This window comes from Perca flavescens, chromosome 6 (assembly GCF_004354835.1).
Source record: "Perca flavescens isolate YP-PL-M2 chromosome 6, PFLA_1.0, whole genome shotgun sequence".
NCBI classification, from domain to species: domain Eukaryota; kingdom Metazoa; phylum Chordata; class Actinopteri; order Perciformes; family Percidae; genus Perca; species Perca flavescens.
In genome coordinates this window covers 27,291,148-27,308,600 of record NC_041336.1, presented here as the reverse complement: position 1 = coordinate 27,308,600, position 17,453 = coordinate 27,291,148, and the positions used below count along the sequence as shown (strand labels likewise).

At 41.3% G+C, this 17,453-nt stretch overlaps 1 protein-coding gene across 1 annotated transcript in view; it reads left to right on the top strand.

Moving 5' to 3' along the window:
• The first annotated feature begins 1,259 nt into the window (after window positions 1–1,259).
• LOC114556662 (eukaryotic translation initiation factor 3 subunit H) overlaps window positions 1,260–17,453 on the top strand; it is a 95,949-nt gene continuing 79,755 nt past the window's right edge. The window contains exons 1-2 of the mRNA XM_028579662.1: window positions 1,260–1,453; window positions 15,579–15,735. Of these exons, the coding sequence (XP_028435463.1) occupies window positions 1,352–1,453; window positions 15,579–15,735 (259 nt within the window). The 5' untranslated portion in view covers window positions 1,260–1,351. The remainder of the gene's footprint in view (window positions 1,454–15,578; window positions 15,736–17,453) is intronic.

Below are 17,453 nucleotides of genomic sequence, written 5' to 3'. Positions count from 1 at the left end.
TTTTTATTATTCCCGTTTTTAAATCAAAGTTGCTATATCTATTTCTCTCCACAGCGTCGTTTACTCCTCCGCCAGGCTGTGTAAGACGCGTTCATATCTTATTTATTTGGCTGGACCTATTCACATCTCCCCATTTGCGCTGCTTCACACACTTTATTTGCTTACTTGCATGGTTAAAGAAAATGAAATACATCCATGAATAAAACCAACCGCATTCCGATTCTAACAACATATTTCCGTTTCATGGTTAGGATAGGAACTTTTCTTAAAAGCCAGGCCTTGTTTGTGGTTGTGGACACCTTCTACTTTTACTAAAGTAAATATGTCTTTGGTTATTTGTACTTTTATTTAAGTACTGAGATTCAGTACTTCCTCCACCGCGGCTCCGACAAGCTGTCTCTCAGGAGGTGCACAAGAAGTGTCATGTCCTTATATGGGAATTTTTGGTTTTCTTATGCTAATTAGGAACAACTGGCACGCGCTTTCAGTTACGAAGACGTGGGATTCATCAATCCTAAGAACACAGGTGCGAAAAAATCTGCTGTTTAAGAACACGTCATGAATCCGGCGTAAACTTTTCTTATAAACCTTCTTAAGAACATATTTAAGAGAAAACTTAGGAAGATATTGGTGAATGAGGCCATTGTCTTTGTGGATATCTGAAATGACAATTATGGATAGTAAGAATGTAGTTGCGGATATCTGAAATGTTATTTTTGACTAGGCAAAACTGAATTACAGATATCTGCAACACATATCCAGTTTAGCTGTTAAATGTTATAAAGCCTTGCCATAGTTTGGCGCAGTTTGTTTTTGTTGCCGTTTATGGACCCTGGGCTGTCTATAGAGACCGTTTTTTTTTTTTTTTTAACAGTGTGTTCAGGGGACAGGCAGCTAGCGGATAGTGAGGAGATGTTTGCTGTATGTGACAAAAAATGTTGTAGCCTAAAAAATTAAAGAGCACCTTTAATTAAGCAATATTACACAAGGTGTTATGTTGGATACATTCTGTGTGTTCCTGTGGTCCGTGATTTATTTTCACTAATACAAATGTCTCACAAACAACTGGAATGTTGACATGGAATACAATTCTTGTTGTATTATGCCAATTAATTAATTAATCAATATAAACTCCTTACCCACCAAACCGTTTGAGTTTTTGCAATCCACTTGTCGCATTCTTATATCCTGTCTATGGTCGCAAGCGAAGCTTACCCCCTTGGTCGCAACTAAAGAGGGAACTTAACGCGTAGCCCTTGTTTTTATACGGACAGGAAAACGGACGCATCTTTACCGGAAACGTCCGTCAACGAACACTTTCCTCCCTTTTTCCGCGTGCGGCGTTTTGAAGATGGCTTCACGTAAAGAGTCTGGTACAGCAACAAGCGCCGTGATGGCTTCTACAAGCGGCACTTTGGACTCTCCTGTCAAACAGATTCAAATCGAGGGACTGGTAAGTGTTACTACGGTGCTGTGTAGCTAGCTACGTACTGAATTCCGGTGGCGGCCGGCGGAGAAACTGGTTCCAAAGTGTTGCCAGAGGTGGATGCTAGCAGCTAAAGCGTGAGCATCATCATGGCGGACACGAATCTGAAGCGGTGTCTTGTAACGTTACTGTTGAGTCCCATAGCCGATGCCTGTAGTAGCTAGCTACGTATTGCGTTATTCAAACAAATGCATTACTAACAAACGGATCATATTTCCTGTTTACAACCTCCCAACCGGCTAATAATAGGCTAGCAGTGGTTGTATTTTAGCTAAGTTAGCTGGTGTTAAGCTAGCTTTTGGGACGTTTCATTTTAAAACCAGGACCTTGTCTGTATTAAAGGTCCCATGACATGGTGCTTTTTGGATGCTTTTATATAGCTAGGCCTTAGTGGTCCCTTAATACTGTATCTGAAGTCTCTTTATAGAAATTCAGCCTTGGTGCAGAATTACAGGCACTAGAGCCAGTCCCACAATGAGCTTTCCTTAGGATGTGCCATTTCTGTGTCTGTAGCTATTGAGGAGGAGAGGAGGGTGGGGGGGCTTGACCAACTGCCATGCTTCGCTTGTTTGCAGCCATGATGTCTCGGTCTTTCTCATGGGTGGGCAAAGCAGAGAAAGGGGAGGTAACCTTGCTCCTTATGACCTCATAAGGAGCAGATTCCAGATCGGCCCATCTGAGCTTTCATTTTCTCAAAGGCAGAGCAGGATACCCAGGGCTCGGTTTACACCTATCACCATTTCTAGCCACTGGGGGACTATAGGCAGGCTGGAGGAACGCATATTATTGTTAAAAAAACCTCAAAGTGAAATTTTCTAAGGGAGCACCGTAGATTAACGATGCTGCCCTAAGTGTTATATACCACGAAAGAAAAATGTTTATAGGAGGCATTTGTTAGACGTGTCACCTTTTTTAGCCCTTCTGAGTTTGCAGGTTGTCCATTCTGACTGAAATATTTTCCTACTGTCGCTCCGGACTCTCGCGGTGTGAAGTGCTTGTCCGCGCTATTGTCCGACATGCACTCTACAATCACTGCTGATAGACAGCTCACAAAAACGGACGTTAAAACATATTAACCATTCACTGCATGTGATCGCTAGTAAACATATTACACTTGCTCTGCAAGTCTATTATATATTGTATTTTTATTATATATATATTTTTAAGTATTTTAAAACGTTAATATATTGTTAAATTTAAATAATTAAAAAAAAACTCCATAAAAGAGGCTTTCTTTGATGTAATTTTTCAGTTTTTTAGGAATCTGAATCATTTTAAAGTACCAGTTTGGAATTGTAAAAATCCAAACGGTACCCAACCCATTCTTCTCAGTGATCGCTCCTGTTCTCTGGTCTATTGTGTCACGTTAGCTTTTCAGGCGAAAAGTACTTGATGCTCTAGTCTAGAAGATATCTACCTCAGTCAGATATTCCACTTCGAAAGAGTTGTCAGGTTGTTGGTGAATTTTGCCCTCTGTTTATATTAAACAAGGTTGGATTCTTATTTCCCCCCACCTGGTCACATTTGATGTTTTCAAACTACAGGACAACTGACAACTTTGCTGATATGGCACTCCTCTTGTTTTAGTAAAATTCATCTGTAAAACATTATTGCCAAAGATATCTTTCAGCCTATTTTTGGCAGTTAGGAACAAATACATGCGTGAGGCATTTGTCTCTGGATTTATTGTTCTTAAACAATTTTAATGGTTTGTTGCTTTTTGTATTATTACCCATTTTCAACAGATCTTGTTTTACTTTTAAACTGATTGTTGCTTCTATGAGTTCCTAATCTCTGACCAGTGATCTCTAACACGTAAATTGTAATACATCTTGAATTTAACTTCACACAGCCTACACATTGTGGTATTTATAGGATGTAGTACCTCAGTATAAGCAGCAGAGGACAAACTTGCTTCACTGCCATGCACTGATGCTGTCCCTCCACCTGCCCTACGCTGCACTGGACACAAAGCAGCCTATTTGCCTGGTGTGCCTGAACGCAGTAGCAGGACATAAACCTGCCAGCTGCTTCCTTCCTTTTTATCTTGCTCATTAAAGCTGCCCTAGAGTCTCGGGCTCTAATTTAAAATCTAAATATTTCACCTCAATGTGTATTATTTAGACCTCCTAATGAGATTTTCTTAATTAATTTTCTCAGCCTTATCAACCAAACATTTTTAATCGCAGCAGTTAAATTAAAAACAGTCGCGAGCTGTTTAGTGTGTGGCCTCATTTGGATTCAGGTGACTATTGCAGGCAGAGTTATGAAAGACGTTTCACCTGAATGCATTGATATGCAGCAGTTGCTGCTGTGTTGCGTCATGACCCGTCTGTCAGAGGTTTAGCTGGAGGGTTGCCCACAGACAGCATCGCCACTGCTGTGTGGTAGTATTGGATTGTTTCCTTGCTTTTGAAGAGGTTTCAGTGGCTGCTGTTGCCACCAGAATGGAATGCTGCACAGCGAAGGGTTCCATTAAACACCTACTGAGATCACACGACTGCCTGTATGTTTGAAAAAGGCTTTATTCATTTATTCTGATGTATGATTTACGTCAGACGCTGGCCTTAGTCCTGTACTGTGAATAAAGGAACAGTTGTAGCACATTTTACACGACATTTTGGCATTGTGATTTGAAAGTTCTGGGGAAATGCAGATAGTATAGTATGTGTAAATTAGTTTTATTTAAAAAAAATGTTAGCAGTAGCCACTGGTCCTTTAAAGGTCCAATGTGTAGGAATTTCTCCCATCTAGCGTCGAGATCATATATCAGCAGTGTTTCCCCACACACAGACTAATTTGTGGCGGTGCGCCGCACAATCAACACCGGCCGCCGCACATTGCGTTTCGTTTTTTTTAAGCGCTATTTAAAACACACAGCGTATTCGTTCAGCTGCATTTCCTTTCCCTGCTCTCCTCCGTCTCTCTGAACTTTCATCTTGCTTACACACACACACGCATAGTGCATCTCACTATCTTTGTGGGGACCCGTTATTGACATAATGCATTCCCTAGCCCCTTACCCTAACCTAACCATCACAACTAAATGTCTAACCTTAACCCTTACCCTCATTCTAACCCTAATCCTAAAACCAAGTCTTAACCCTCAAACAGCCTTTTAAAGTTGTGGGGTCCAGCATTTTGGCACAACAAAGCAGTCCGGATCCCACAAGTATACTGTATTCCTGGCTTTAGGACCCCACGAATGTAGTTAAACAAAAAACACACACACACAGCCTGTCGGCGTCTGTCTCTATGAAAATGAGTTGCAGTTCACGAAAGGTTGGTATCTCGTGAAAACCTTTACACAATCACACATTAAAAAGTCCTATAAAAAAATATTTTATATTCTGAATACAATGTTGTCAGTGTGTTAATGGAGTCCTGACCCGAGTCTTAGCAAACAAGCGATTGCGCCTGCTTTAGAAAGTTAACTAGTCACAAGTTTGCGGTAAAATGCAGTTGGGTTGTCGAGGTCAAAGCACTATATGTAGCAGCTGTGAATCTAATAAGCTTATTATAAATGTCTTTTTTTTTTTTTTCTTCTTACACTGAATGTTTGCTGCTTCAATCCAGATGAGTATGGAAAAGTACTTAGTAGTAAGACTGAAAAAGACACGTGTTGAGGATGAGGACCAACCTGAACCGGAGGTATCGGTCCGACCAGTGTAATTAGTTACAGTGAGGAAAATAAGTATTTGAACACCCTGCTATTTTGCAAGGTCTCACACTTAGAAATCATGGAGGGGTCTGAAATTGTCATCGTAGGTGCATGTCCACTGTGAGAGACATAATCTAAAAAAAAAATATATGATTTTTTTTAACTATTTATTTTTATGATACAGCTGCAAATAAGTATTTGAACACCTGAGAAAATCAATGTTAATATTTGGTACAGTAGCCTTTGTTTGCAAGTACAGAGGTCAAACGTTTCCTGTAGTTTTTCACCAGGTTTGCACACACTGCAGGAGGGATTTTGGCCCACTCCTCGACACAGATCTTCTCTAGATCAGTCAGGTTTCTGGACTGTCGCTGAGAAACAGAGTTTGAGCTCCCTCCAAAGATTCTCTATTGGGTTTAGGTCTGGAGACTGGCGAGGCCACGCCAGAACCTTGATATGGTTCTTACAGAGCCACTCCTTGGTTATCCTGGCTGTGTGCTTCGGCTCATTGTCATGTTGGAAGACCCAGCCTCGACCCATCTTCAATGCTCTAACTGAGGGAAGGAGGTTGTTCCCCAAAATCTCGCAATACATGGCCCCGGTCATCCTCTCCTTAATACAGTGCAGTCTCCCTGTCCCATGTGCAGAAAAACACCCCCAAAGCATGATGCTACCACCCCCATGCTTCACAGTAGGGATGGTGTTCTTGGGATGGTACTCATCATTCTTCTTCCTCCAAACACGGAGTGGAATGATGACCAAAAAGTTCTATTTTGGTCTCATCTGACCACATGACTTTCTCCCATGACTCCTCTGGATCATCCAAATGGTCATTGGCAAACTTAAGACGGGCCTTGACATGTGCTGGTTTAAGCAGGGGAACCTTCCGTGCCATGCATGATTTCAAACCATGACGTCTTAGTGTATTACCAACAGTAACCTTGGAAACTGTGGTCCCAGCTCTTTTCAGGTCATTGACCAGCTCCTCCCGTGTAGTTCTGGACTGATTTCTCACCTTTCTTAGGATCATTGAGACCCCACGAGGTGAGATCTTGCATGGAGCCCCAGTCCGAGGGAGATTGACAGTCATGTTTAGCTTCTTCCATTTTCTAATGATTGCTCCAACCGTGGACCTTTTTTCACCAAGCTGCTTGGCAATTTCCCCGTAGCCCTTTCCAGCCTTGTGGAGGTGTACAATTTTGTCTCTAGTGTCTTTGGACAGCTCTTTGGTCTTGGCCTTGTTAGTAGTTGGATTCTTACTGATTGTATGGGGTGGACAGGTGTCTTTATGCAGCTAACAACCTTAAACAGGTGCATTTAATTTAGGATGATAAATGGAGTGGAGGTGGACATTTTAAAGGCAGACTAACAGGTCTTTGATTCTAGCTGATAGACAGGTGTTCAAATACTTATTTGCAGCTGTATCATACAAATAGTTAAAAAATCATATATTGTGATTTTTTTTTTTTTTTTTTTTTTTTTTTTTTTTTTTTTTAGATTATGTCTCTCACAGTGGACATGCACCTACGATGACAATTTCAGACCCCTCCATGATTTCCAAGTGGGAGAACTTGCAAAATAGCAGGGTGTTCAAATACTTATTTTCCTCACTGTATGTTATTAATTTGTTCACAGTATTTTCAGGCTTCAACCAGTGCTGCTCAATCAGAAAGACAGGGTCACTGGGAGAGAAAGAAAGAGATTTGTTAAGCATTGAAGAAAGAGGAGGACAGCATCCAACAGCATGTCCTCCTCAGATTTTGATTGTATCAGTCGTGGTTGTTTTGGTGAAACCCAAGGATACTTCATTAGACCCTCCTGGAGCAGCTTCTTTAATAAAAAAAATAAAAATAAAAATAAAAAAACATACCACAGAAAAGCAACTGAGTGTTTACAGCACGGCCAAACACCTTGTAAGTCAGTCGGAAATCATTGCATCCACAATCTGATTTCATGCTGGGCACTGTTCCACACAACAATGGCTACCTTGCGTTTTCTTCTTTTTCAATTACTCCCTTGAAAATGTTAAAAATTACCGTTCTTTTTTTTTTTTTTTTTCCCTTGTGTTTCCTGCGACCACTTCACAATAACAGCCGCTCACATTTTCTCCAGTTGAATGCTTTGAATGTGAAGCAGCAGCCGTATGAAATGTTGGATTCACATTAGCAGCAACGTCTACAGTTCGGATACGCATTAGGAGAGTGGAAAGTAAACTGTGGGGCTGTTACCAATAAGATACAATTTAAAAACTAGAACGCTGGATTACATGTAGAGATGCACCGATAGACCGGCCGGTGACCAGAATTGGCCGGTTTTCATGTGCTCTGCCATGACCAGCAGGTCAGTCTGACGTATGCCGATTTCATGCCGGTCAATGCTACAATTAACTGACATCATAAATTATACGAGTTACAGTTCTAAAGGACGCACGCACACACGGATGGACGCGACAGCACAGTCTCTGTTTCCTTTCTCTCAACTTTTCATCCGTGTCGCGCGTACCTGCTCGCGGTGTGAAGCGCTTGTCCGCGAGTCGTAGTTGCATACTTAAGTGGACTGATCCAATCTAGGTGTCGTTTTCTAATGTTTTTAAAGATTTATTTTTTTTTGTGACATTTTAGGCCTTTATTTGTGACATGACAGCTTAGACATGAAAGGGGAGAGCGAGCGGGAATGACATGCTGCAGGTCGGTATCGAACCCGCAGCCGCTGCATCGAGGACTGAGCCTCAGCCAAAGATCATCGTCCCCTCTGTTAGGGCTGGGCGATATGGACCAAAAGTCATATCCCGATATATTTTGGCTGAATATCGATATACGATATATATCCCGATATTTTTTCCGCAAAGTGAGAGCAAATGTTCAGTCAAAGCCAAAATCAAATATGACATGTCACATGTAGTTTCATAGAAACAGTTGCAAAATCAAATAAATAATAAACCGGTTTCTTCACCTGGTTCATGATTAAATGCTCAGCTGTTCAAATAACAATAAAATGTAAACCTAAATACTGTATAACAGGAGTACCTTTTTTGAAATCAAAGCTCCATATTTGTGATTCGTTCCAAAGGTCAATTAAGCTTTTGATATTAATATAATCTACTTTGTTCAAAATGTAATGCCTCATGCCTGTAAGCCTAGGTTTATAGTCCCATTCTTCCACTTGATACTGCTTCCACTTAAGTAAACTAAAAGATGAACTATCGACTACAAAACAAAGAAACTAATTCATGTGTTAATACAAAGAATATTTATTATGATCGGTTCACAGATCTGAGTCCAAACGGAAACTTCACCCTTCTGAACTAAGAGTTTCTGCTTCAAGGTGAAGTTTAAAACAGACTGAAATGTCCAGGCTCATTCCTCCACTATCTATTTCTGTATGTATTTATGCGTTACATGTCATTTTAACGGGCACTGAGCTCCAGATCCTGCAGCCGCAGACGGTCTCTGCTGCCCCGCTGTAGCTTCTCTCCGTCCGCCTGCCGCCGCAAACTTAGTGGAACTTTCCGCCCGATATCGACATACAGGTCGCCCTGGACTACGTGTAAGATCCTACCGATCACCACTCTGTCTTTGGCTGGTCCGATTTGGATCAGCGGGGACCGGCGCAGCAGCGAGGCAAAGCTGTGTTTTTCCCGGGGGAAGAGACGCTGCGGCTGGCCACGGAGCTCTCCGCCTCCCGCTGCCGCCGGAGCTCAGGTTGCTGGTCGAAGGCGGCATACATAATCATAAAACACATTGTCACCTGTTAAATGTTATTCATTGCGGTTTGTTCTTTTCATTTCCTCTATCGAACATAATTAAGCAGTACAAAAGTCCGGCATCTTTAGCGTTGATCTGAATGCTTCGGACCCCTGTTCCAAGATGGCGGCGGTTTTGACGTATGTTTAGAACCTCAAGGTGACATCTGTGTATATATCTATGGGAGCAAGGATCACATTTGAACTATATCGATATATGCGATATGGTCTAATTCCATATCTCATTTAAAAATATATCGATATATTTTTTATATCGATATATCGCCCAGCCCTACCCTCTGTAACACATCAGTTGATACATACTTAATCAACCCTTTAAAGCAACACTGTAACTTTTAGCTGCAGCTGTAGTTCAATGAAACAACCTGTAGGGGGACCGAAGCGTTACAGAATAATTTAATATTTGCTGCTACTATGAACATTTATATACATTTTACTATGTATACAGAGCATCTTTGGCATAAAAATGTCTTTTGCAACGTATTAAGTTTGATCTAATCTCAATATCAAGTTGTAGCCAGAGGTTGTGAACATCATTAAGGCCACTCCTCCTCAGCCTACAGATTTCAGCTGAATATTTAGAGTCCTAGTCATTTTTGTATTCTTCAAAAGATGAACGCTAAGGGATTTGAATGTATCCAGATTTGAATAAGCGGTTTCAATACTGTAATCAGATTCAATCAAATGCTATTAATCCCTCACTGCAACAGCTCACAAGAATTAGCAGCCTCGATTCTGTTTGAAAAGTGTAGGGCTGTACCGAATATATATATATATATATATATATATATATATATATATATATATATATATATATATATATATATATATTTTTTTTTTTTTTTTTTTTGAGCTCCAAAGGTGCTTTTCAACTGCAAATATAAAAAACGCTTCGGTGGCAGCGGCGGAGGAAACCAACATTTCCGACCGAAGGTAGCTTTATTTCATGGAGAGAAAAGAGCTGAAGCTAGCACACAGTCATCCCGGGCAGTTCAATGCTTGTTTTTTTTGCCTGCATAGTGTTTAAAACACTTTTTTGGAGCAGCAATGGAGGTTGTGATATTTCCTGTTACTGTAACCTTACAAGACTTGCACGCCGCGATACGGGCTGACGAGTCTGGTAGCCGGTTAACGTTATATGATTGTCCACCGCAGGGAGACGTTGGGTTTCTTTTCTCCAAAAGGTGAATCGGACTCAACTTTTTGTCGCAGGAATTCAAAACAAATCGAAAGACGTGCGTTTTTGCTGGACTGTCTGACAAGTGATGACAGACGCAGTGTTTGTGAAAAAAATTCTCAGCCAGCCGGTACCTCGCTGTATTGGCATTATACACGGCCGTACTATCTTCACCTTGTCGCCTGAAACGACGCCAGGCTGCTCCAGTATAACCATACAGACCTCTACACACATCAGACTGCTTGCTTGTAGCGGACATTTAGCTAGCAGCTTAGTCCCTACAGTGAATTTCAGCCTTCATGCACGTTTAAAAAAACAACGAATATTCAAATCTCAACATTGAATATCGAATACCTACCCAACAAACGGATATTTGGATCCAGCCCTAGAAAAGTGATGCAATAATGATGCACAATGTCTTCCTGTCCTTTTGTTAGGTCCCATGTTAGGGCTGGGCGATATGGCCTAAAAATAAAATCCCTGATTTTTTTCAAAAAAAATCCGATTTAAATCGATTTTTTTCTACCCCTACTTAAAATCAATCTGCAGATGACAAATAAATTGTTCAAAACAAGTTTTATTTTGTTTTGACTCATACACACACACACACGGGGCATGTATACCATTATGATTATTCATGCCAATTTTGTGGAAATATAAATTGGTTTGAGTTTTCCCTACCCTAAATTTTTTTTTTTTTGGGGGTGGGGTTATATATTCAACAACAACAAAACTGATGCATGAGATAAAGCTGTTTTCACACATACAGGTAATTCACTTCTCGTTCCTCGCTAAAAGTTCAAATCATTTTAACGTTATTACGCAACCCTATTTTCACCTGTTGCTGAGTAACGTACGTTAACATCCCATGGTCTCTTGAATGTAGCATACCTGTAGCAAGCTGGTAGCAAGCTCCTTCGTAGCGATAAAAACAAACGTCGAAGCGGAGCTCCGTGCTACAGAGCGGCGATTGCTAGTGGTTTAAGCCACTACAGACCTCCGTCACAGCTCGGTTGTATCGGCGGCATTTAGTAGATGTGTTGCGCTGGAAAATAGATCCTCAACAACGCATGGTGCTCCTTCAGGTCAGCGGTAGCTGGTGGTTCAGTTACCGAGAATAGGTAACTCTCAGCCGGGGACAGTGCACCGCGAGCGGCCGGTCATTTCGGCGGAGATTACGGATAAGTAAGTAATGAAACGACTGGTAAAGAAAATAATTAATGTTAGTCCCTATCGCTGCCATGTTGTTTGTGTATCTCTATGGCAAACGCGCGGGGGGAGGGATGAGCCCGTTCGGAGCTACGGGAGCCCAGAGGAGCGTCGGCGGATGTTAAGGAGAAAATAGATTTTTCATTTAAACAAATCCACGTTAGCTACACATTCGAGTTAATCGATAAAATCGATTTATCGCCCAGCCCTATCCCATGTAATCTCCTTTTTATCATTGGTTCCAAAACTGGGGGATGCTAAATACTGAAAATGTTTGTATCTACAAAAGGGGGCCCCAGCCGACAAAGTTTGGGAACCACTGTCCTGTATATTGACATTTTTTAGTAGTCTTAGTTAAATCTGCTTGGCCCTGCATTATGTGCACACTGAATGTTTAATGTTAAAATAAATTAAATAAGGTTATTTCTCAAACTGTATATTACAGCCCACGTGTAGAGTTGGTCTACACATCAGTGGAGCTAAAAGAAAACTCATCACGGGATCGTCTTTCTTCCTTTACTTTCTCATAACTTGAGCCCCGTTGTGGCAGGAATATGAGCTCTTTTGTGTGAGTGAGAGAGAAGATTTATGATAAGAATTAAAGGCAGCCAACGTGGGATTTGGACTGCAATTGATTTTGCACAATTCAATTTTAAGCTTGTTGATTTATAACACGCTGTCCACATATCAATCGTGTGTGTGTGTGAAGGCTTTGCTTACAATACCTGATGGCATTTAATTGGCACCAGGAAGCCAACACAACAAATCCAGTGAATCCCTGGTCCTCCCTTTCTTTTATTGCAGACTCTTCTTCACTTCCCCTCTTTTAGGGATTTCTGTAGATTAAGTAGTGTTCTTAAAGCTCTGCTTGAATTTAGCTTCATTTATTTGACCTTCCTAGAGTTGTTTTTGGACAATTGTCCATCCATCACCCCCTCCTTTTCCAGACGGACACTATCTTAGGGTGAGATGAACATATTGCCAAGAGTTATAGAGCATTGTGTATCTGTGCTATCTGCGCTCACTGATGGAGGAAGACGACAAAAGGCTACTCGCTGGCAGAAAAAGGAGCCAAAGCTCAAAGAGGCAGGGGGCTTTGTAAAAGCAGCCAGTGCTGCTGATTTTTTTAGACTTCCACTGGAGCCATCTTCTCCCCATCCCCTCCCTCTCGGGCATTGGTTCACCTGGCTGCTCTGCTCGCACTCACCTGGCCCCTTCCTGCTCTCTCTTACCATCATCTCCTTTTATCCTTCTGGTTTCTCTCTCCCATTTTCACAGTTGCATTTTTTTCCTCCATTCCTCTCTCTGCCCTGCTCCACAAATCAACTCCCCTCCCCCCTCCCCTTGACCTGTTGTTCAGACCTTCCTCCCCTCTCAGTCAGGAAAGACAGGCAGGCAGGGAATGAGATTTGTTTTTCTTCCCACTCCACCCCATATCTCCTCTTCTCCCACCCGTAGCTCTTTTACTTGTTGCATGACAGGTCCAGCACTCTATTGAAATAAATCATCTCCCAAGACAGATGCATGCGTGTGTATGCATGTGTGTGCGTGCACCAGTGAGACAAGTAAGGGCTCCCTCATGGTGATGTGTGTTTTGTTGTGAGCACGGCCGCAGGACTACCACCCTGCTTCTGCGAGCATGTGTGTATGTGTGTATTATTAATGCCTCTGGCTGTGACCTACCCACACTGTTATCAGCGTGATTTATGCTCTCCCCCTCCAAACTCTGCTTTCAGCTTTGTGTCCTTTTCCTGCACATTAAGACACTTTGCCTTTTTCTCTACTCTTTGCCATGTCTGTTTTCTGTTTTTGCTGGTCAAATCGTATGTGTGTGTGTGTGTGTGTGTGTGTGTGTGTGTGTGTGTGTGTGTGTGTGTGTGTGTGTGTGTGTGTGGGGGGGGGGTGTTGTGAGAGAGCCCTACTGTCCGGTGTCAGTGATGCCGCATTAGAGCTTAAACCAGCTCCTCAATCATTTGGAGGCTTGTCCTATTGGCCCATTTTTATCTGGCGTTAAATATTAAACGCATACGATGATGCATGGACACCCTGTCCAGATGAGGCACGGCGATGTGGGATATCAGACTGTAAGTCCAAATATACCCTCCCGCAGTACGGGGGTAGCATTTTTCTTAAAATTTCACTAAACTCAGGTTTTTATTCTTGATGTGTGCCGCCTCTGCTCTCTCCAGTGTAGATTGCTACGCTGTGCTGAATACTAACTGGCCTTTTGTATGCACTCTAGATTGTGATGAACTGGTGTTTAGAGCCTGCAGGTGGTGCTTACCACTCAACTTACCACTAAACCCCTGCCCGAGTAACCTGTCCCAGAATATCCTCTTAACAGATTTTTTTTTTTGTGGCAATTTTGTGGTTTTATATAAGAGCTTAGTGACCAGTGAAGGGTGCAGAATGGTGGCTGATGATTTATTATGCAATTTAAATCAATGTAAGGGGTGTTGTTGATGTGGTAGGTTTTCTGAAAAACTGTTGAAGTACGATTTAATCCTCCCACCACTTTTTGTTTAAGGACATAGATGTAGATGTAGATTACCATAATGTTGCAGCCAGTGTGCGTAACATTTTTAATATATATTTATTTATTTTTTGGAAGCCGTCTCGAAGCTTGAGGCCTCAGTGGACGATGCCCTTGGCAGCAGTTGACTGACATCTGAGGGCCAGTGTTGCTAGGAGACACTCTGTCAATCCTGGCGTGCTACTGACAGGAGCACATCATAGCCCAGTAGCCCATGACCGTTGAAACAAAATACCCACAGTAATGCAGTGATTTAAGACATCTGTCCGTTACAACTTTCAACATTTAGGAGGGCCTGTGAACTTTGTACTCCAAGCCAGGCTAAGTAGTGTGTTAGCATAGGTTCCCAGTACATGGTTTAAAAAAAAAAAAAAAAAAAAAAAAAAAAAACTTACATTTCTTTGTTTTGGTTATTACAATTTCAACACAATTCAGACCAAACATAAAGGACATACTGATTTAAAAATTAACTCTTATTTCTGTCCAGTTTATGACAGCTGCAGTGCTATTGGGCACTATGCAGGAAATTTTGCAAAATTGTGACTGAAGCAAAGCTTCAAGATGTGGCGGAGGAGTTACTTATGACTTACTTATACTAATTTTCAGAGTGGAGTTGGTGATGGGTGGGCTGAACCATGTAAGCAATAGCACCTGTAAGGGCTGTACACAGGCAAAAGATAAACACTGATTTCTAGGTAAAAATCTAATTTGCACATTCACTAGTCACTAAATCACTATTCTGTGAGCAAACTTTTTGCGACCAGATACTGAGCAACTCTTCACACGTTTGTGATAGCGCCAGAAGGCATCTTCCATACCGCATAGTATGTAAGAAAGATTAAGCCTCCCACTGCACAAAATAAAATAGTAATGACTTGTACTCCCACCTAACTATTCATATTTTCATTATTTTGATTCTCCAATATGTTGTGGTAATATTTACCATGGCCTGAAGTCACTGTTAGGCTGTGTAATGAGTTGAGGAAAGTAAACTCATGATGAAAATATATTTGTGATTAAAAATTGTCCTTATTGAATTCAGTCACATATCCCCGCATATGTTTTTTTTTTAATCAAGTTCTAAATAAACATTATTATCTTTATCATGTTTTTATACATTTGAATATGAAGTTTTATGGCACACTGAAAGAAAAGCCATATTATGTTTTCCATTGGTATTAATGAAATAGTTTGTTTATGTACTGTGCTAAAACATAATGTGTAAAGGACCAGTGAAAGGAACACTAATCTGCAGCTGAAGGGATGAAAAAACCCAAGTGGCTTGTAAAAAAAAAAGCACAAATCAACATGACAAGCAATTGTATTGAATAACATAAATTCAAGGATGATAAAATACAATAACAAGCGATGATGTAACAGCCACAGAATGCAACAACACAATAGGCACGATAAATACATTAGCCCCGGTTCAGAAAATGAAATCATTTTTCAGAAACTGTCATTTAAAAGTGCGTAAAGCCTCCTTTCGTCCCTCTCTAGCTCTTTTCTGGTGTGGTCAGGCTACAAAATCAGCACCAACGACCTGCCAAATGCTGGTAAAATATGCAAGTGGCTGGTAGATTTGCTTTACTCACCAGCCAAAAAAATAACAAACAATGGTCATCTATTGAGCGGCTAGTAAAATGTGAAAATTCACTAGCCATTTGGCCGGTGAACAAAAAAGTAAATATTGCACACTGGTTGCGGTAGTGTGATACTTCAGTGATGGTGCTCTTTCTGTTTTCACAGGTGGTGCTAAAGATTATCAAGCACTACCAGGAAGAGGGCCAGGGCAGTGAGGTGGTTCAGGGCGTCCTGCTGGGCCTGGTAGTCGAGGACCGGCTGGAGATCACCAACTGCTTCCCCTTCCCCCAGCACACCGAGGATGATGCAGACTTTGATGAAGGTAAATGCGAGCAGTGTTCCCTTTCTGTTTATTCTATCCATCCTTTCTTGCGGCTGGAAAAATGCAACCACACACACACACAAAATAACTGTGGAAGGAGTATCTGTGGTGATCGGGGGTCTACAATGCCTGGTAAATTTAGGACATAATATCTGAATGCTTCAGACACCTACAGGCTTTGGTCTTGGCTTGTTCTTAAATTATAAAAATCAACGAAAGACTGCTTTTTAGTAATTAAAATTTGACTGAATGCCATGATGGAATTCGGAGGTTATTTATCAGCACTGAGTACCTGAGTTCACATACCACATGGCCCTAAACATATTAGTTGGAACCATTCTATGTAAAAATGTGTGGACATTTTGTAGTTGGTTGGCTAGTTAGTTCATTTTGACCATGTCCTTGACGGGTAAACTGAAAATATAATTTCTGTCAAACTAATACATTAAAAAAGCAATACAATTGCAAACGGATTGCAAATTGCACACAACTGGTCCTTGAATTCTACTGGAAATTGTCCTTTTTAAAATACAGCAAAAATGTGGCAAAGAACAAAGATTTCCTCCAACCCCCAAACCAAACGTTGGACAGGAGGCAATATAGTGCCAACTTGTGTGTTCGTTCATAAGATACATTTTTAAGAGATACATTCTTGGCCCATTATGGTGCCACAGACCTTAAAGACAAAGGGATGCCCCCTGAAACCCGGTTCTAAATGGGAACCGGTTCTAAATGAGTTATCGGTTCTGCTATCGCTACTTGAGAAATTAAGGAGTGGGATTTCCATAGCGTGAAACAAGATTATAGAGAAATTAAAGGCTCTTTTTCTCTCTCTCTCGTTGCCTGTCTTTGTGCGCGGGGCGGAGGTGTACTCTAAACACACACTGCAGACTCAGCTTTTATTGTCTCTACAAGTACTTTACAGCACAATCACGTGTTTATTAAGCTAGTATCTACCTTCCACTCAAAGCACTCCTGCAGTTAATCTCCATTAGGGCTGTTGGAACGAATACCGAAAGTCGAAAATATTTCAAATAGTAAAAATATCAATACTATTCCAATGCTGAAATCACTATTCGAATGTGACTTTTTTTTTTTTTTTTGGAAACATGTTGGCTAACGTTAGCTGATCTCCCTCTTCTCGCCTTGGCCTACCCGCACGTGTCACTCATGTCACGTCTTATGAACATTAAGTTAGCGGGAGTGAGAAACGCAAGGCATTGTGAGGTCTAGCTAAGCATTGGGGTCTAAGCTAACGTTACGTACCGAATAACCTTAGTACAGGGGGGAGTGACAGGCTGCGGCTGGAAATCAGAAGGGTGGGAAATTGTTTTAACATGACTTTAAAGCCAAAGTCCTTATGTTAACATTAGTTAGCTAGCTCATTCTTGTTTCCTAACTGCGTCGCAAGTTATAGGAGCTTAGCTGGGAGCTTCATGGAGTCAGCCAAAGTGTGTTAGCTGCCCTACAGCTGTCAGTTAGCTTCAACTTCATATATTACCTTCTAATAGCCGTATTCTTAGTAACGTGACAATCTGCGAGAAACTGGTTGCTTATAAATCACTAAAATAGTAGTGACAGCACCGTTTGGCTTAGCTAGTTATTAATGTCGTTAGCATCGTGGCTAACACCATTGTTACTTATCTAGCTAGTTTATGATAAATCGTTTGGCTGTGCTTTCTAACATGATGTCATTGTGCTAACCGAGAACTGTTAGC